The sequence below is a fragment of the Paramisgurnus dabryanus genome, chromosome 11 (genome assembly GCF_030506205.2).
Source record: "Paramisgurnus dabryanus chromosome 11, PD_genome_1.1, whole genome shotgun sequence".
Classification (NCBI taxonomy): Eukaryota; Metazoa; Chordata; class Actinopteri; order Cypriniformes; family Cobitidae; genus Paramisgurnus; species Paramisgurnus dabryanus.
The window spans coordinates 18,583,659-18,603,159 of NC_133347.1; the positions used below are offsets into that span (position 1 = coordinate 18,583,659).

Here is a 19,501-nt window from a genome sequence, read left to right on the forward strand (position 1 = left end):
CCAATTTGAAATAATTCCAGCTTTGTGACATGGTGCATTATTCTGCTGGAAGTAGCCATCAGAGGATGGGTACATGGTGGTCATAAAGGGATGGACATGGTCAGAAACAATGCTCAGGTAGGCCGTGGCATTTAAACGATGCCCAATTGGCACTAAGGGGCCTTAAGTGTGCCAAGAAAACATCCCCCACACCATTACACCACCACCACCAGCCTGCACAGTGGAAACAAGGCATGATGGATCCATGTTGTCATTCTGTTTACCCCAAATTCTGACTCTACCATCTGAATGTCTCAACAGAAATCGAGACTCATCAGACGAGGCTTCAACTGTCCACTTTTGGTGAGCTTGTGCCAATTGTAGCTTCTTTTTCCTATTTGTAGTGGAGATGAGTGGTACCCGGTGGGGTCTTCTGCTGTTGTAGCCCATCTGCCTCAAGGTTGTGCGTGTTGTGGCTTCACAAATGCTTTGCTGCATACCTCGGTTGTAACGAGTGGTTATTTCGGTCAAAGTTGCTCTTCTATCAGCTTGAATCAGTCGGCCCATTCTCCTCTGACCTCTAGCATCAACAAGGCATTTTCGCCCACAGGACTGCCGTATACTGGATGTTTTTCCCTTTTCACACCATTCTTTGTAAACCCTAGAAATGGTTGTGCGTGAAAATCCCAGTAACTGAGCAGATTGTGAAATACTCGGACCGGCCCATCTGGCATCAACATCCATGCCACGCTCAAAATTGCTTAAATCACCTTTCTTTCCCATTCTGACTTTCAGTTTGGAGTTCAGGAGATTGTCTTGACCAGGACCACACCCCTAAATGCATTGAAGCAACTGCCATGTGATTGGCTGATTAGATAAATGCATTAATGAGAAATTGAACAGGTGTTCCTAATAATCCTTTAGGTGAGTGCATGTAATACAATACTTTGTATTACTATTATGAATTATCGAAAAGCCTTTTTTATTGAAAGGGACCAAAAATAAACATTTAAAGGGTTAATATAAATGGGTGATGTGGAATAAAGGAATAAAAAGTAGGCATAGGTGTGTTTATTGCTTACAGTGCACTCTAAAAATGTAATACGAGGGTTGTTTAATTAACTGTTCCCAAAGCTTTTGAAGGTAGAAAATTACAGGAGCACACCCACAATATGTCAACAACTATGACCTTTATGAAACCATCATGCAATTTATGCTTTACTGCAGATAGATTCAGTCTTTTCAGTCAAATTTATTATTTAAACAATGCTTATGTAAGACTTAGCATTATGTTCGCTGAAGCAATATTTGTAATATCTATTTTTAATGTGCCACATTCTGGCATTCACACAAAAACGAACAAGTCTGCTTGTGCAACATTTATAAGCAAAAATCATCATTGCTAATGCTAATCATAATGCATGTTTTATAAAAGATTACCTTCAGCAACTCCGGGTCAATGCCTTTAATTTTAGGTGCAGGTATAGGTGGTAAAAATATCACCATTAACCTGTGTAAAAAACAATAACATTTGGTAAATGTATGGCATTGTATTTCTTCCAAATAAGATTTGTTTTGCATTATAACATTGTTGTCATGAAAAACACGCCCCCTTTTTCCCAACAGTCCGTAACATAATAAAATATAATTTATTATTGTAAAGTAAAATCATTACAAAACATCTTTATTTTCTTTACATAATGGTTTTTAATTTGGAAATTCCCCTATATGTGTTAGTAACGTCTATAAAACTATATTTTCTGAAGCTTTCTCACCTCTGCTGTTGGGAAAATATGAGAAGGATGAGAAGAATCACCACGCCTATGACTCCAAAAACCAACACCAATGTCGTCGGGAATGTTGAATCTGTGTAAAGACAAGGCTGTGTAGTCTTTTCTTACCCTGGAGTATTCACCTTAATTGATTTATTATGCCTCAGTAACATAGATGGTTTTCCTTTCCTTGCCATCCTCTCACCTTTGCTTGGTATTTGTGCCACATGTATGAAGATGCTTTCGCTGAACTCGCCAAAGTTTTTAAAGGATGACATCTTGCAGCGCACCCGCACCTCGTACTCTTTCTCTGTGTGCAATCCATAGATGGACTGCTGTGTGCCGCTCTCCAGATCCAACTGTAAAGTAAACAGGAAGGAGGCTTTGTGGGTAAGGAAAATTTTGAAATGAACTGCAAAAGAACTGCTTGTTTTCCGAACTCGGTTTTGATTACAAATTTAGTAATGCATTCAAAACGGTTTTTGTAAAGAATCTGAAATAAAAGTTATAAAAGTGTTCAACTCGATTGGAAGACACCAAGCAGCTTATGCACTGTGTGACCTCAGCAGAAGGCCTGCAGAATCGTTTATCTCCGATCTGTTCAGGTCTGCCAACATACGGCAGTAATTTACCATGTGGTTCAGTGTGGTTTCTTGTGTCTGCTCAGTCTGGGCAGGACCACTGGGCAGGCCAGGGAAAGAGTCGGTCGATGTGTAATCTGAGATGAGTACTAAGGATTTTGCCAGATGCAAAACTCGCTCAGCAACAAGCCCGAATTACAGAGCACATCTGCGCTCTGTAAACATGATCCTTATTTTCACACACGTCTCACAGAGAACATTATGTGCTGTTATCATTTAATGTTTGTTTATCGTGGTGTTGCTGTTTTTAGATTTACCTGCAGATTTACCACATTAACCCCCTTGACCTTAATTATTTACTTGAACTTCCCCCTGAAACTTTACATAAACATTTCAATCATTTAATAGCACCTTTATTTATATGTTTGCTAGTATGTTTAACTTCAAAAACATTTATTTGTCATTCGTTTTTATCAGTATTTTACATGGATATTGTTAATATTATCTGTTATTGGACCTGATCATTTTCTTTAAATGGTACATAAAACATACAGTACTGTGCAAAAGTCTTAGGCCACCATGCCAGAATTAGATTAGTTGTTTTTGCAATGTTATTGCGATCATATATAATTGTTTATCAGTCTCTTCAATAGAATACATCCAGAAAATACAGGAAATGTGTATATAGTATTAAAAACTGTATAAAAATGTGAACTGAAGTCTTCTCTAAGCGAATTCACACGTTTTAGACCATAATTTTTTTTTGTTACATACAGCACACATCTCCTCACTATCTGCTTGCTACCTGACCGCTGATCAAACTGTAAAAAAACGTGATCTCTGTAGACAGCCCAGGCTTTCCAAACTTCAATATACACACAGTGGCCAAACCTGCACCACGAAACAAAACAAAGTTTTACAGCCAATAAACGCCAAGAAGGATTTGGGGGTGGGGGCTGGTCGCGTTCACAAAAGCACGGAAGGGAGGGGCAGGGGGAGGAGTTAGCTACGCTCCGTTTGTTTGAAAACAGTTCAAATATCAACAACAAGTGACGTCGAACATATTCGCTTAGAGAGCCTTTAAACTTAAATAAAATTCAATCTTAATTTCTAATTTTAAAGAAGAGAGGTCAGGTCACACTAAACACAGACGATGCCTAAAAAAGACATTAAGTCCTGAAAATGTATTTTTTGTACATATTTCCTGTATTTTCTGTTTGTATCTTTATAAAATAGATTAAAAAATAAACATGAATGGACATTAACACTTCTAAAACAACAAGTCTGGTGGTGGTGGCCTAATGGTGCATTCACACCAGCCACGGTAGAGGTGGCAAAATGTGCTATTTGCGTGTAGTTGCACGCTTGAACATTTGAGTTTACTCGGTTCATTCGCGCATGAAAGCCGCACGTGAAATCCTAGTCATTCGAGATATTCATGCGAAAATTCGCGTCATGGGAGGGGCTTATGACACTCCACTAAGACTCCGCCACTCCGGTAGCTTCCTGTAATCACCTCACTACTACAGCAAGGTCCTGATTGGTTAACGCGGTGCAGAAATCCGCAGAATTTCAGATTTTTCTACTCGTACGTTTTCCGCGGCAACGCACAATTAGCGTACCGCGCCGCAGGATGCCTAATCGCGTCTTTGCATTGACTTTACATGTAAATCACTAACGCTTGCCACCTCTACCGCATCTGGTGTGAACCCTGTATAAAGCTACGTACACACCAAATAAAAAGCATCGCGTTGCTCGCTCTAGATTACTCGCGGGATTTAATTTTGTGTCATGCAAATTTTTCGCTCGAGTTGAATATTTTCAATTTGGGCGAAGACGCGTTTGAGGCAAATAGCGAGTGTTTTTGCGGTACACGCGCTGCCCATATTGCGTCATTTGCATCACCCCACGCGAGGATGCATCTGATCGCGTCTTTGCATTGACTTTGTATGTAACCTACTCGCGCAAATCATTAAACTCACGTCTGGTGTAAACCCACAGTAAGACTTTTGCACAGTACTGTACCTGTACATTTTGCATGAGTTCTCACTTTTCTGATATATTGTAGTGTTGTGTAATGGTCACATGAAATGCAGATTAAACAAATAAAATACATATATTGTTAGTGTTTTGTAAATGTTTTAAAATTTACGTTTTATAATTTATTTATTTTCCATCAACTCATGAACCACCTGCAATTCCCCATTTAGGAAACACTGGTCTAGGAAAAGTATGAGTTCACATCATCCCACATTAATTCATTAAAGTAATTTTCTTGTAATGTCCTTGTTGCTTTTATTGTTTCCATTTGTGTTTGTAGCTTCAATTTAGCTTTCAGTATTTTATACTCCTGCTTTATATTTTTATTTTAGCCATCACAAATATTAGCTGGTTAATATTTTTCCCACTCTACCTGATTTTGCCAAGTGAGAAATGTCCTACGGGCAACTATTTGTGTCGACCCAAGCAGAACATTTTTGTGAATAAAACCACCCCCAAACCATAACTGAACCCTAAAATCAGAGGGAAATGATAAGTGAAAAACAATGGTCTAGAATCCTAGTTGTAAGCTTAAACTTTAAACAAACTTATTTCTGAAATCTGGTTGACTGAAATGTTGTCCCAGGGTCAACATAATGTTGTCCCGAGGACATCAACCACTTGGCAAAAACATGATAGCTATAGCCCACTGCTAGTTTTTGTTGTGAAATATCTTCTTTACTGCATATTCATCAAGAGCCAAGAGAAGATCAAAACAGACTAAACGCACCTGATAAACACCATAGTGTTATTATGCGATACATATTCTCTAAATACATCATCATGTGTATCTCAAAGACAATAAATGCTGATTGCTAATTGCCACCTATAAAAAAAAACTAGTTTGAAATACTAATCAGTGTATGTTACACAATGTGTCATCAAAATTCATTATTCCATCTTCTCCAGGAAATGTAGATACATACCATCTCCCAGTGTGAGGTGTTCCTGACCCGATATTGAACCTGGTACACCAGACTCATCCAGCCCATCTGAACATCTGCTGAGGGAGGGGGAGTCCAGCGCATGAGGACGTCAAAATGCAGCCCTGAGCGACTTACGTTCAGCAGGGTCCAATTCAGTCCAACTGGTGGGTCAGGATGCACTGGAGTAGGTTGCAGGAAAGCATTAAGGTTGGACGGATGTGCGACACAAACTGCAGCCAATGCAACATTTAATGCATGCAACAATGCGTAACTGAATTACCAGGCAGCAAAAACAAAAGATGTTTTTGTTTTTACCGCCTATAAACTTGCTCAAGCCAATTTCACGGATATTATAGGAACAGTACACCCATTTATGGTGAGTCAACGATTGCTAATTTCAAAAGCAAACAACGTCACGCTTGCTTACCTATGTTTTCTACTGTAAAGCAGTCTTCATCATAAGTTATGTTGTGGGGAACTGAACGTAGCTGTATGCAATAGGAGGTCCAGATGTGTGTGAAGGTCTTGTTAAAATAACACTCATTCTGCACAGAGGATGTGTAGTCTGGACACTCCAGCCATTCACTAGAAAAGGTGCTAGACACCAATAGATAATGAAATCAATTACAGGCAGGGATTATATACACAGGACAAACCCGGAAAAATAACACAGTTCCCGGAATCGTTGAATCTCAATGCACTGCATTGCATAGACACATTAGTGGATGCAAACACATACCCGGATCGTGCTGTGACATTAAAATGCACAGTTAAGCTGCTAAGTACGTAAATATTATGTACCGTAAGGCACATTAAACAGTAATTTGATTGTCTGGAATTAGCAACATAAATTATTAGCTTACTATGGAGCCTTGATGCTGTTTATACATACACAGCCATGCAATATGAAACCCTTACTTCTTCGTCTGGTAGAAGACCCGGAGAGCTCCTGGCTCGGTGAGATTCTGGAAGCTGCCAGCGCTCCACCAACATCTAAAGGTCTCCTGCTCTCGGGAGCGACAGCCAGTGAAATGCGGTCCTCTGGATGGATCTAAGACATACATTTTTTTTTTTTATAATATTTAAAGGCACAGTACAAATTATGACATGAAGCAAACATGTGAGATTTCCTTGGTGAGTGCCACGTTGTTAAAATAGCAAATGCACTTGCACCCATTTTTGCACCCATGCGCCTTTCTTTTGTGAAATCGAGGTGTGTTCAGGCGCATTGTTGGCACGTTGCTATTTTGAGGCAACTAAAAAAGACTACGCCACTGACCAACTAAAATCTGGTCTAAAGTCTATGGCGCAATATTGTTTTTGTTATTTAAAGAGCACAATAGAAATATGCGCCTTTAAACAGGACGACAACGCGCGTTTGCTTATCACACACATGTATGCGGAGCAGCACACAAACGTTTGTAAGTATAAAAAAATGAAAGGATTAAAATGTAAAAGAGTCTCTGTTTTTTTTAAATGCTACCCCATGGGTTTATTGCATATGATGACTCTGTACCGTATGGTTAGATGAAAACCTTTTTTAAGTAATGCTTTTCAAAAAACTTACGGCGCTGTCCAAATGCTGAAACGTTTCGGCTCTCCAAACGTTTTTAAAAATCATCATCTCTTGTTTGTTACAAATAAAGTATTTTTAGAGTACAAACCTTTTCTTGCATATTTGTTAATTATTCTTCCATGACTGAAAGAAAACGACTTTTAAAGAGAACCAAAGGTGTTAATACAAAAACCGAACAATTTCAATACAAATAAAAACAATGCAATTTTTTAACATCAATCTTAAGCTGGTGGTCTTTTTCCTCCACTCAGTTTTTCAGTTTACAAAATTCGGCAACTAATTAGGGAATCGGCATGGCCCCAGCGCAACCTGCTTTTAAAAGGGATGGGAATTGAGACTCTGGTTGGTTTATTGCACGTAACACCCAAAATACACCCATTACTCATTACGCTAGGCGCACAAACCATTTTTGTGTCATTAAATTGGAAAAAATTGATTCGCGCACACACTCAATTTCCAAACGCAAAGAGAAGCTACGGCAGCTGCCACAGGACAAACAAGTCGTCGTCTGAGACAACGTAGGCACGAAACGCGCTCTGTAGAGCAGTTTGTCCGTTTAGGGCTACTTTAGAAACATAAAGGCAACTTTATGTAGATAAAAATGGCTCATTCTAAGGTAATAAAAACATTACATTTTATTTTGTAAGTTCTTTAGGCACCACTGATAATATAGTTATGTATATTATATTACATTAATGTCAAGAGATCCTTCTAAAAGTCCCACATTGCAGATTTAAATTATTAACTGAATTAATATTTACATAAAATTGAATTTTTATTTACATGTTTTTCTATGTAAATGTTTTTCGCTTTAATATTTGTATTGTTTGGTAACCATAAGCAAAAAGGGACTGAAGACTTGCTGTATCATCAATAAATAAATCACGATAGAAGGGGGTTGCAGTTCCTCTGCACTGACTTATTTATGATACACTACAACCTCTCGTACCTTATTGCTTGCATACACTTTTCACACAAATATAGAATTAAGAAAAACTAGATTTTCAAATTTTTGAAAGAAATTATAAAATGGTGAATGAGACTTGCACAACATCACATGATGGTATGAGCAACAGGTTGACTAAGGCTGGTTACATACTAGGTGAGTGGGCTGTGAGCAGCACGTGTTTGTTTTTGGTACACTGCGAGCGTAAGCTGCAAAGCGAACCCAAGGATTTTACGGCATTATTAATATCTTTAACAACACAATAAATCTGCACAAGAGACAAGGGCAGTGTGAAAACACAACATGATCGCCCTGCTCACGCTCCGCCTTCCTGCTTGAGGGCGGAGTCTATGATGTTGACACCAAAGCAGTGTTTTAAGGCCATGGTTCAGGGCAATCCTGCTGTGCTATTGGCACTAGCTGACAGGTTGATAGCCCTGGCCTGCACTGAGCTGGCCTAATGCAAGATACCCATTAAATTTGTTCTTTTAGAATAGCATGCTTCTTCTTAACAAGCCTAGCATAACATTGTCAGTTGCATAATCAGTATGTAACAAAGTTTAAGTGTTTTTTCAAATCTAATAATAATGACAATAGTAATGCAAAGCTATTAATAGTGATTATTGTATTTTATTTTTAGCTATTTTAAGAACTTTATATATGTATGCAGGTATGTGTCTGTATTTATAATTTAGCACAGCTCTCTGCAGCTGAGCTCCTCTGGTGCCAAACTAGCACTTCTCTCTCTGTTCTTGTCGTTTTGCGCAGCCATAAATAAGACTCGGAGGGTGCCATTGATTTCTCGCCCTCTATTTCTCCGCTCTCTTCCTAACTGCAGTATAAATCAGCAGAGTGGCAGCAAATCAGCTGGATATCAAGATTTTCTATGACCCAGTGTAAAGATTTCACTTTTATTTAAACTGTACCTGTGCAAGTAAATCTAGCTTAAGTGAATGCAGACTTTGGGGATAGAGAGGATTGGTAAAACATTTAATTTACGCTATAGTGGTTTTTCTGTTAAGGTTCACCCCCCTCCCACACATATTTTTTCTCGCTTTTTTCATCTGGCCCTCTATAGTGACAACAAGACGTATCTCCCTTCTGTCCTACAGATGCTGTGCGGTAAAAAATTGCACACACAGAAACGTCTGGTTTGTCAGTGTGTGAGTTTACAAACACATCTGGGGACATAAACATACGAGTGAAGGCAAATCAAAGACTTGCTTGTGAAGATTTGGTGACTTTACTGAACACAGAAAAAAATGTGCTGTTATATAACTGTACAGATCTGTTTGCCGACTGTTAACTGAGTGTCCTGGGGAAACCTGTTTAAAAACAATCATTACATTTGCAAAACTTTTTGGTTATGCTAGTGGCATAAAAATCACACACATTCTTAATAATATTATAAGGTTTTATCAGACCCTCCAGAATGATTTAATGCATAATCAGCCAAAGTCCGCATATTTTTGCGGGGGCCGCATTTTTTCAAATACGCTGCACTTTCGCAGCATAAATTGCAGATTTCCGTGCGCAAAATATGCACAGCAAAGCTTGCATGATTTCATAACCCTTGCATTTTTCGTAGCAAAAATCACATATATCTTAGCAGAAAGTTGAAATATTTTGCATTTACTTCACATAAGCGCCATGGGAACGTTATGAAGTGACGTGAACATCACTGAAAAGCTGAACATTTTTGCAAGTTCCAGCAATTTCATCGCATAAAATTGTATAAATATGCTGCATATTCCATCAGATTTTTTTTATGAAAACGTGCAGCAAAATCAAGGATTTTTGCCCGCATAATCACAAAAAAACTCTGCGTTTTTCTGGAAGGACTGTTTTACAAAAGTTTTGTCACAGGGATGCCATAGATAGAAGAACTATTTGTTTCCCAAAGAACCATACAGTCAATAGTCCATCAAACATACAGTCTTTACTAGTAATTTACTGGTAATTTGCAGTAAACAGATCATGTGAACAGAACCTTTCTGGTAAACCAGTGCTGCTAATTTACCAATGAGAGAGGTTGTAAGATTACCAGTAATTTAGGGCTATGTGTGAATGGAGAACAAGGATTACCGGCATTTAGAACGGACAACTTCAGAACGAGACAGCTTCGGGCCTATCATAGCGTTTTGATACAGATGACGCATACCCCTGCACTGTTTACGGACATTTCCACACACACACTATGGGTTTAACAATACATTGATATGGATCAATACATCAATTTTATTTCTAACAATCCGATGCATCAATGCCACACATAAAAAAAAATCGATTGAGGTACCTTTATTTTGACACTCTCCATTTTCTCATTCCTTGGCGTAATGTCCAACTACACATTTCCTCCAAAGTGAAATTTATTTTCATCTGCTAACATCAGCAAGTGAATGCGATTCAGCAACAAAGCGGTTGTAGCAGCGAAAACACAGTGAAAGAGACCGAAGACGAGCATGTGTTTAGCACTGCAGGTGATATTGTCCATGCAAAACGCGGTGTCCTCTCTCCTGAACAAGTTGTTCAGGTGACTTCTTTTAAACAAAAATCTCTCAAAAGAGACCACTGCAGCACTTCTGTTGTGTGACCGATCAAATGCTTATTTTTAACATAATTATTTTTTATATTAATTTATTTTTCAATTTAATAAAAATTTTTCATGCCAAATTGTCCCTCCCCCAACCTGTATGAATCAACTGGTTCTCGCCATGAATATAGCTGTAGATGCTGGAATGGCATAAAGAAATAAAGGAAGAAGAAGAATACATTTTTTCTAAAACTACCTCAGTGATTGTCACTATTGCAGACTTTGGCACAAAATATTGAAAGACTTTGACTGTCATCTGCCATCACAAGCTTTATTTTATGTGACATTTTGGCCCTCATTATTCATTTTTCTATATTTTAAAGTGTATTTTTGTTGGTATGTTGTTGTAAATGTTCCAATTGGGAAAGAGATTGTGCCATTTTCAAATAGTTTAATTTAATGTTCATGTTATATATTTTGGTTGCATTTATAAAAATTTAAATGTAAAGCAAAAATCTAACCGCTTAACTAGGCATGCAATATAAAAATATTGATAAATAATAGGATCGGATCGAATCATAACAGGATTAAAGTGTTTGATGTATAGGCAAAATTGTCCGAATGTATCAAAGAAAATCGATATTGTATCGCAACGTAATGTACTGTCCGATTTACACCCCTAACACACGCTAAAGTTGAGCACACCTGAAGTTAACGTTCACATCTCTTCACCAAAGTTGTTTAAAACAACCTACCATCTATTTGCCGAATTGCCCTCATCGTTAGCACACTTTCTGTGACACCTAATGTGTAAACATAACTTTTCATCAAGACGCTGGTTGCGACCCTTTCCCAGTTAAGTTTAGTTCAAAGTCACCGAATGCAAAGTTGTTTGGTCACGACGAGCAACTGCGCGACTGTCAGCATCTGCCACAGAAGTGAAAACAACAAAATACAAACCGTGGATATGAAGTCATTACCCGCCATTGTTTACAAATACTGACAAACACTGAGCTCGCCGCGTGGCAGTTTATACCGAATTTATTGATAATTTGGTACTGATGTGTGAATGATATCCCCCTGGGATAAAAACGTCACTGTGTGTGTGTGAACAGCACATTTTGTATTTCCTGGTAAATTCATGGTAATGAAAGAGGCTATTGTCTTTAACTCCCAAAACTGTTATTGTTGGTCCCACACCCTTAAAATTTCACTATATGTATATAAAAGCTCCTGCTATTGGGTCTGAGATTAATAAATAATTTGTGGACCACTGAAAAAAGACAAAAGATTAAGACATAATCACCATTAAAATAGTCCTGGTCAATATTTGGTTTTGACTGGAAAAGAGGCAAACAGCATGAGAGCACATTATTTGATTTCCAAAAAATGTTGCAAAACCAGCTGTAAAGAGTCAGATTTCATCTTTGGGACCAGTTACAACTGTGTTAAATGTCATTCCCTATATATGTTATTGACAAATCTGTTTTTCAGTGGCATGTCAATATTATCAATACGAGATGTAGTAATGAACTGTACAACAGCTTTCCATGGTATAGGTTTTGCTGCAGATTTGGTTGTCCAGAGAGGTAAATTAAAACCAATGTCTCTTCTACAGAAAGTCTTTCTGAATTTACTTTTTATCCTTTTCTACAGTATAATCGCCCATCAAATTAATAATAAAAACAATATGTTTCCAGTGATGCCTGTGGTTCTCTTTTCTCATTATTATATGAGTTTTTGTGCTGCTGTTGAAACGCAACACCAAAATGCACAGCAGTCAGAGCCTTTATGCCAAAGTACTTGCACAAAAAGGTCATATATCACCCTGATGTATCGCAATGATGTTGAATGCTAATCTGTGAGCGTTTTTGTGCACCCGTAAATATTTTGGATCTGTGCTGACAAATTATTACAAATCATCCTGTATAAGGATACTGACCGAAAAAAAAAACACATAAAAAGTTTTGTTGTATTGAATTGCAATATGCCACTAAACAAAAACACATCCTGCTTGGTGACATCTCATATTGGTGAAAGTTTCCGGTGAATGAAAAACATGATGTTTACTTAGCTCCTGTAAATCAAGACCACCGGTAACTAGGATACCAGGCAGACAGACAGCCAAAACAAATGCTTTCCTTTTCGGCAAGCTGCAAACTTTAAAATAAATAGGCCTCTTTTTAGGCCTTCTTGATGAATCCCAATAACTCGACAAGGCACCTTTATCACTGACCGTCCAGCAAACTTCTTGACTGGTTTAGGGTTTATGAGATATTGTGCAGCTGAACCATCTTTTCCAGCTCATTTGCTAACATGACGGCAGTTAGTGGCATTTAATAGCAGAGTAAAAAGCGTTTATCAAATTGCTGCTAAGAGACGGAGAGAAATAGCATCATCTGGAAGACTGGTAGACAAATACATGTCACATGACTTACTTAACCACTTATGCCCTTTAACTCTTTCCATGCCAGCGTTTAAAAAAAAATTGCCAGCCAGCACCCGCATTTTTTATGATTTTCACAAAAGTGCCTTCCAGAAAATTTTCTTCTTTAAATAAACATACAATATATCAAATGAAATAACAGATCATCTGCTTTAAAAAAAAAAAAACTTTCATCCTACCTTAATTTGTTCTCTTTTTATCACCTCTCAAATATGATTTCTTCGAAAATACACAATTTTGAGCAAAAAGCTGATATAAATACGTTTTTGTGAAGGACATTTGATAGAAATCAGATTCAGAGCATCAAAACAAACACAGAGTTTGAACTGTTTGCCCTAAAGGGTTACTTTCGGTTTTGTAAGTGGGTTTATAATAGCGGAAATACGGATTGCTGGAAAAACTCGTCATTGGTGGGGAACAGTTTTCTCTTAATTGACATCGGGGAGTGAGTTAACCACTTATGCCCATTTAAGTACATGTAAAACGATATTTAATATATTAAAAAATTAAATGAATTATCAAAATCTGGGAAGAATAAGCATCATTCTCTGCTCTCCAATGCTGGGGACATTTCGCTGTCTGCGCCAAAACCATGGCAACTTGTGTGAACGCTGCCATCTCTCTCTAATTTCAAATACCGCTACAACCTGCTTGCGGTTGTGTTAGGGGCTACAATGTTTTACACAGTTTAACAGTTTTTCTACATTTCTGTGTTCAGCATTATTTGGGCTAAAACAGGGGCACAATTCAGTACTACACAGTTCACAGTATTTGTAACACATTTCAGCATAACACATTTCTAACATTTATAATGTTTAGAAACTTTTCTCTGAAATGACTTTAAACAGATGAGATCATATTAATAACTAATAATAATATTTATATTAGCATAAATGGAGAGCAAATGTAAACTTTTGCTTAGGCATCCTGTGTGTTTCAGATATTTCTCCTGAGAAAAAGACTCAAACATGTAAAATTACAGAAGAGATCTCAACAATGTTACAAACTAAGCTCAGTTTTGTCAAGTCTGCAATCAAAAGTCGATATTATTAAAGATTAAAATGTGAACTCAAACATTTCTCAGAAAGTTTACGCAAATCCAGATTATTTTATCGTTATAATCTACAATCATATTTTAACAATGGTCTCATTTGAGACTAAATTGATGCTTAAATTATAAACACAACTGAGAACATCAGATCTCCTGAGCTGGGAAAGTTTAATCTGGGTGACTTTAACTTTACAACTGTGCGTCATTCAAAAACTATGTGTGTATATTTCTTATCCATTAGAGGAGTAAGAACACATGATAAACTGGGTATATAAAAAACACACAAACAAGCTTACCTCTGTGACAAACACAGTGTGAGGACATTTTGTGCCATTTCCATATTTATTCAAGGGATAGTTCACCCAAAAATGAAAATTCTGTCTTCATTTACTCACTCTCATGCTGTTACAAACCTGTATACATTTCTTTGTTCTGATAAACACGAAGAAAGATATTTTAAGGAATGTTTGTTCCGAACCGTTCATGAGCCCCATTCACTTTCTGTAGTAGGAAAAAAGGATATAATGGAAGTAAATGGGGCTCATAAACAGTTTGGTTGCGAACATTCCTCAAAATATCTTCCTTCGTTTTTAGATAATCCAATTTATAAAAAACTGAAGCTTAAAAATTATTTACTATTTTTTTTAAACATTGTGTATTTTTTGATAATCGTTCTGAATCTGATCTCTAACAAAATTCCTTTACAAAAACGCAATGTTTTCAGCTTTTTGCTAAAAATTTTTTTTAAAGAAAAATACCCCTTTTTAAGAGTTTATAAGCAGATAAGCATGGATTAAACGTTTTTTGTTTTGTTTTTTGTTTGTTTGTTTGTTTGAAAGCAGAGGGTCTGTTGTTTCATTTGATATATTTGTATGTTTATATATTTTTAGAAGAATTTTTTTTTCTGGAAGGCATTTTGTGAAACTTTTGTGAAGATCACAAAAAATGCTGGCGGGCAACTTAAAAAACTTTCCCCTGGCGGGCAATGAGTTTAAGCTTTAAAGTCCCCCTGTAGCTGATAATATTATCCCTCAAAACTCATCTTTGATCACCATAGTCTGAATTTAACAATCAATCATTGATTCATTTACTGTATGCGAATCCGTAAATATGCAAATTATTAAAATGGACCTGATCCAATCGATCAACAAGCTGGTGTGATTGCTTAATTTACACAGTTTGTATTAAAGTGTATTAAAAAAAACATAGACATATGACCATTAAAACTTGATTTTTACAACAGGGAGATTTCTTTTAAAGAAAAGTAAAATAAGTCAATAGTGTTTTCTGTTGCTGTTGTTGACATTTACACTTTAAATACATGTTTTTGTCTGCTCATTAAACATGACCTCAGCTATAATGAGGACACCAGGATTTCAGATGCACTGTTCATAAACAAGACCAGTAATGGGAACAAAATATGACAGCGGCAATTATATAATGTTCATTTTCTTTGTCCTTTAAAAATAATTAGCAATCACACACACATGCATACTTACACAGATATATATACACACACATACACCACTTAATGAGCGCATAACTGAAAAGCCTCTGACCCCACTGCATAACCGCAGTAAAGGTGGCTCAATATTTACTGCGAAATGCAATAAATAATCAATTAAGTTCCAGGAGAGCAAAAAGTGCAGCAGCTAAAAGCTTCAAGAAAACAACCCTCATGCATATTTAGTATGCAGTATTAAAACCAAACAGATTTTTTTTAACAAAAAATTGAAATGAAGTCTGAGTCATGTTAAATGTGTAAGACAGCCATAATGTGCCTTATAATGTTAAAATGTAATGAGGCCATGGGCCAAGCTTTTTCTCTGAAAATATGTAAAGGAAGTGGTTTTCAAGTTAGAGTCCCAAAGGAAGAAAGACTCTCTCAGAAAAATCCATTCCTTCAGGGTAATCTGCGGTAATCGTTAAAATGCTTCAAAACGCCTTCAAAAAGTGCCTTCAATAGTAGAACTGTACAGAAAAAGGGAAAGGAGGAGTTGGGAAGGAGGAGGAATGCCGGAAGAATCGTTACTGGGAAGGCGTGGAGACTGACCTGCTTATATACGCTCAAAAATGATTGACAGGACTTAATGTTTGGACCCCTCCCGAGGCTACACTTAGAACTTTATTAAAACAGAGTTTTAAGACTTTCACCAAAAGATTCAGTTCTTCAAAGTCATGTGAGGTGACTGACTGAAGAGAAGTAGTGGCCGACCGATATGGATGTTTTAAAGGGGCCATGGCATGAAAATCTGACCTTTTCAATGTTTAAGTGCTATGATTGGGTCTAACAACTTAGAAAATGTGAAAAAGAGCAACCCTGTAACTTAGTTTTGGTAAACCATTCTCTACAAGCACATGAAAAAATAGGTCGTTGAAATTTGGCTCTCCTTATGATGTCATAAGGAGCTGTTATTATAATAATACCACCCCTTAATCTGCACTATCCAACCGCAGCACTGCCATTTACTGCCGAGAAAAAGAAAGAGAGAGAAAATAATTGACAGCACAATTGAGTTTCAATTGCAACAAACCTCCATCATTGTGATCAGTGTTTGCACTACATCCGCTCATTTGCATTTTAAAGGACACCCAAAACGGCACATTTTTGCATACACCTACAAAGTGGCAATTTTAACATGCTATAATAAATAATTTATATGGTATTTTTAGCTTAAAGCAACACTAAAGAGTTATTGCTCTTTGCTCCCCCTACAGGTTAGACGCGTAATTGTTCATTAGCACTGTCGTAAATACTGCAGCATAGCTGGCTCTGATTGGATTGTAGGTCTGCTGTAAAGCAAGTTTTTCTAGTTTTCACTCGAACTACAGGACCACTACCCGACGGTTGGAAACTTCTTTAGTGCGGATTTGGCCGATAGAGGGCTGCAAAGTGAATGTGAAAGTGCCATTCACCCTGTTTTGAGTGGATGAACCACTGAAACTTTTTTTGGAAACGTTATTTTAAGGTAAAAAAAAAAACTCTTTGGTGTTGCTTTAAACTTCACATATGTGCTCTGGGGACACCAAAGATTTATCTGACATTTAAAAAAAGTCTTGTGACCTTTAATGGGCAGTGCTGATATTAAAAAAGCAATTTGCCAGATATAGCAAAAATCTAATTACAGTAAATGATAGACAAACAGAACATAGGTGAAACTAAATGAACATTTATTGTGCATAATATATCTCTGTCCAATTCAAACTTACTTAAATGTAATGCAATGTCCATATGCTACATCTGTAGATTCATTTGTCTGTGTGAACTTAATGCGAACTCGCTTCACCATTTGATATTTATTTTAATTTGATGCAGTGACTTGTGTGGTCACTCGATATTGTTGGTGATTATATCTCTTGGCTAGTCACAGGGAGAAAGGAGAGAGAGAGGCATGTGAAGACGACACTTTGTGTGAGAGCCGAGGTGTTGTCACATAAGAATCTGTGTCGGTGGAGGGAAGGGTCAGATTGCCATCAGAGCATCACATAAAAATACACAAACTGAAATGACATCTCAGCACGTTCATCACCTGTTGTGTTTTGTCTTTAAACAAAGCATTACGCTCAAAGGCAAGCCTGAAAATTGGTGAGTGGGGTGGAGTGGTAAGTAAAAGAGAGAAAGTGACACTATATACTTCTGTTAATGTGCTGAACAACAAATTGGCGCTATACCAGCCAAGCTGACAGATTTAACAGCCTTGAACACCATATCTACACAGCGAAAATGAAAACAATAGATAACGGTTTAAAATATCAATTCAGCATCTGCCATCATTGTAACAATTGTGACCCTGTATATGAAATCCAGTTTAAAGAGTTATTATCAAGATAGGAGACATACGTTTGATTTCACGTTGATTTCAATCTTTGCAATGGTCTTACTCAGTCAAAATTAAAGATATTAAAGTTTTTTTTACAGAATGTTCTTCACATTATGTAGGATGATTTCATGTAGAAAGCACTTAATCACAAAAAAAGACTTTAGTTGGGTTTTCATAGATTCCTTGAACTTAAAAAAAAAATGCTATGCAAGCTGTTCATTTTATTGACATGGTTTTAAAGAGTTCATTATGTGTTTCACCTCATGTTTCAAAAAGGATTGATGAGTGCATGGTGTGCAAAGTACTTATTGTTGACATCATCACATAAATACACATGAACATTGATGAGAAAAAAAAAACCTTAAAACATCAAATAAAAATCAAACTTATTTTGAACATCGGAAAAAATTTGCCCTGACACAAGACAACAAATTGCATGATAATGAAATCAAACTGGAAAATGCAATAATATTAAAAGGATTTCACCCAAAAATAAAAATTCTGTCCTCATTTACATCAATCTAATTTGATTTAATATCTGTATAAATTTCTTTATTCTATTCAACACAAAAGAAGATATTTTAATACCCGACGGTAAGCACTAGTTGACTTTGACTTCCATAGTATTTGTCAAGAATTTTAAAATCAATACAAATCTTACATATTGTTGGCTTAATAATGATCAATAAATGTAAATACCAATCAATAATTGAAGGTAAAAGATTTACTTCAGAACAGGGGGTCAAACTGTCTTCATTAAAAGATTTTAGTAATGTATTGGTGGCAATTCTAATAGTAATAAACCATAATTGCTCTCAATATTGTTTTGAATTTTAAATTTCACTAATATAGCATTATATAATCTACTTATAATTGAAACATTTGTTATTAAGTAAGTTTATTTAGTAAATATTGGCATACAAACATACTATTCACTATTTTTCATTTATTTATTAATAACTGTCTTATTAATCCTTAATTAATGCCTTATTAATGTATTATTATGGACCCCTAAAATAGAGTGTTACCGTTTTTCCTACTTTGAAAGTCAATGGGTACAGTCAACTCTATGGTTCCCATCATTTACCAAAATATCTTCTATTGTGTTCAACAGAATAAAGTAATTCATACAGGTATTAAATACAATTGGGGTGAGTAAATGATGACAGAATGTCCATTTTTGGTTGACCTATCGCTTTATTTGAATCCTATTATTAATACAGGCTTGTTGGAATAATAGGCTAATCGAGAAATACACTTGTTGAAAGTTACTTAAAAAAGAGAAAGTGAAATAATTGATCTTTATATCTTATAAACCTTCCAAACCATTTATTATTTGTGTGGAAAAGCTTTTACTGCTTCTTAATACAGGGTCACATATTCTTTTTGAGTTTGTTTACCCTCATTTGTCTCTGTGGTGTATTGAACACAATTACCACCAACCTTCTGTGTGGCAATAAGGAATCCTAGATGCCCCCCATTGGGGTACAGAGGATTAATTCAGGCTTCTGAGATGAAAGGTTAGAAGAGTTAAGCGTGAAAGAGTCTGGCAGAGTAAAAAGTGTCTTGAACAGAACGAAAGGTCAAATGAAGCCAACAGATACTTAGAGCAGAATGTAAACTGGTGTTAAAAATAACTGACAAGAACATGCAGTCTACAGAAAGTAGGGGTGAGAAACTCAGTAACCTTGCAAGTGTTCACTTAACGCAAACACAAAATGTAGAGAGGAAGTCCATTATAAAATTTCAGTCCTCAAATTTGATTATCAAAGCATCATTTCGAGAGTGCTTATATTTAGCATAATGGCACTGGAAGATTTCATTGCTTAT

The 19,501-nt window shown here is 36.5% G+C and overlaps 1 protein-coding gene across 1 annotated transcript in view; it reads right to left on the minus strand.

Annotated features, from left to right (window-relative positions):
- The window catches only part of ghra (growth hormone receptor a), a 48,570-nt gene that overhangs the window by 5,315 nt on the left and 23,754 nt on the right, over nucleotides 1–19,501 (minus strand). Inside the window, exons 3-8 of the mRNA XM_065247255.2 lie at nucleotides 6,217–6,349; nucleotides 5,726–5,895; nucleotides 5,299–5,477; nucleotides 1,957–2,110; nucleotides 1,755–1,845; nucleotides 1,420–1,489 (exon numbers count right to left, since the gene is read on the minus strand). Of these exons, the coding sequence (XP_065103327.1) occupies nucleotides 1,420–1,489; nucleotides 1,755–1,845; nucleotides 1,957–2,110; nucleotides 5,299–5,477; nucleotides 5,726–5,895; nucleotides 6,217–6,349 (797 nt within the window). The remainder of the gene's footprint in view (nucleotides 1–1,419; nucleotides 1,490–1,754; nucleotides 1,846–1,956; nucleotides 2,111–5,298; nucleotides 5,478–5,725; nucleotides 5,896–6,216; nucleotides 6,350–19,501) is intronic.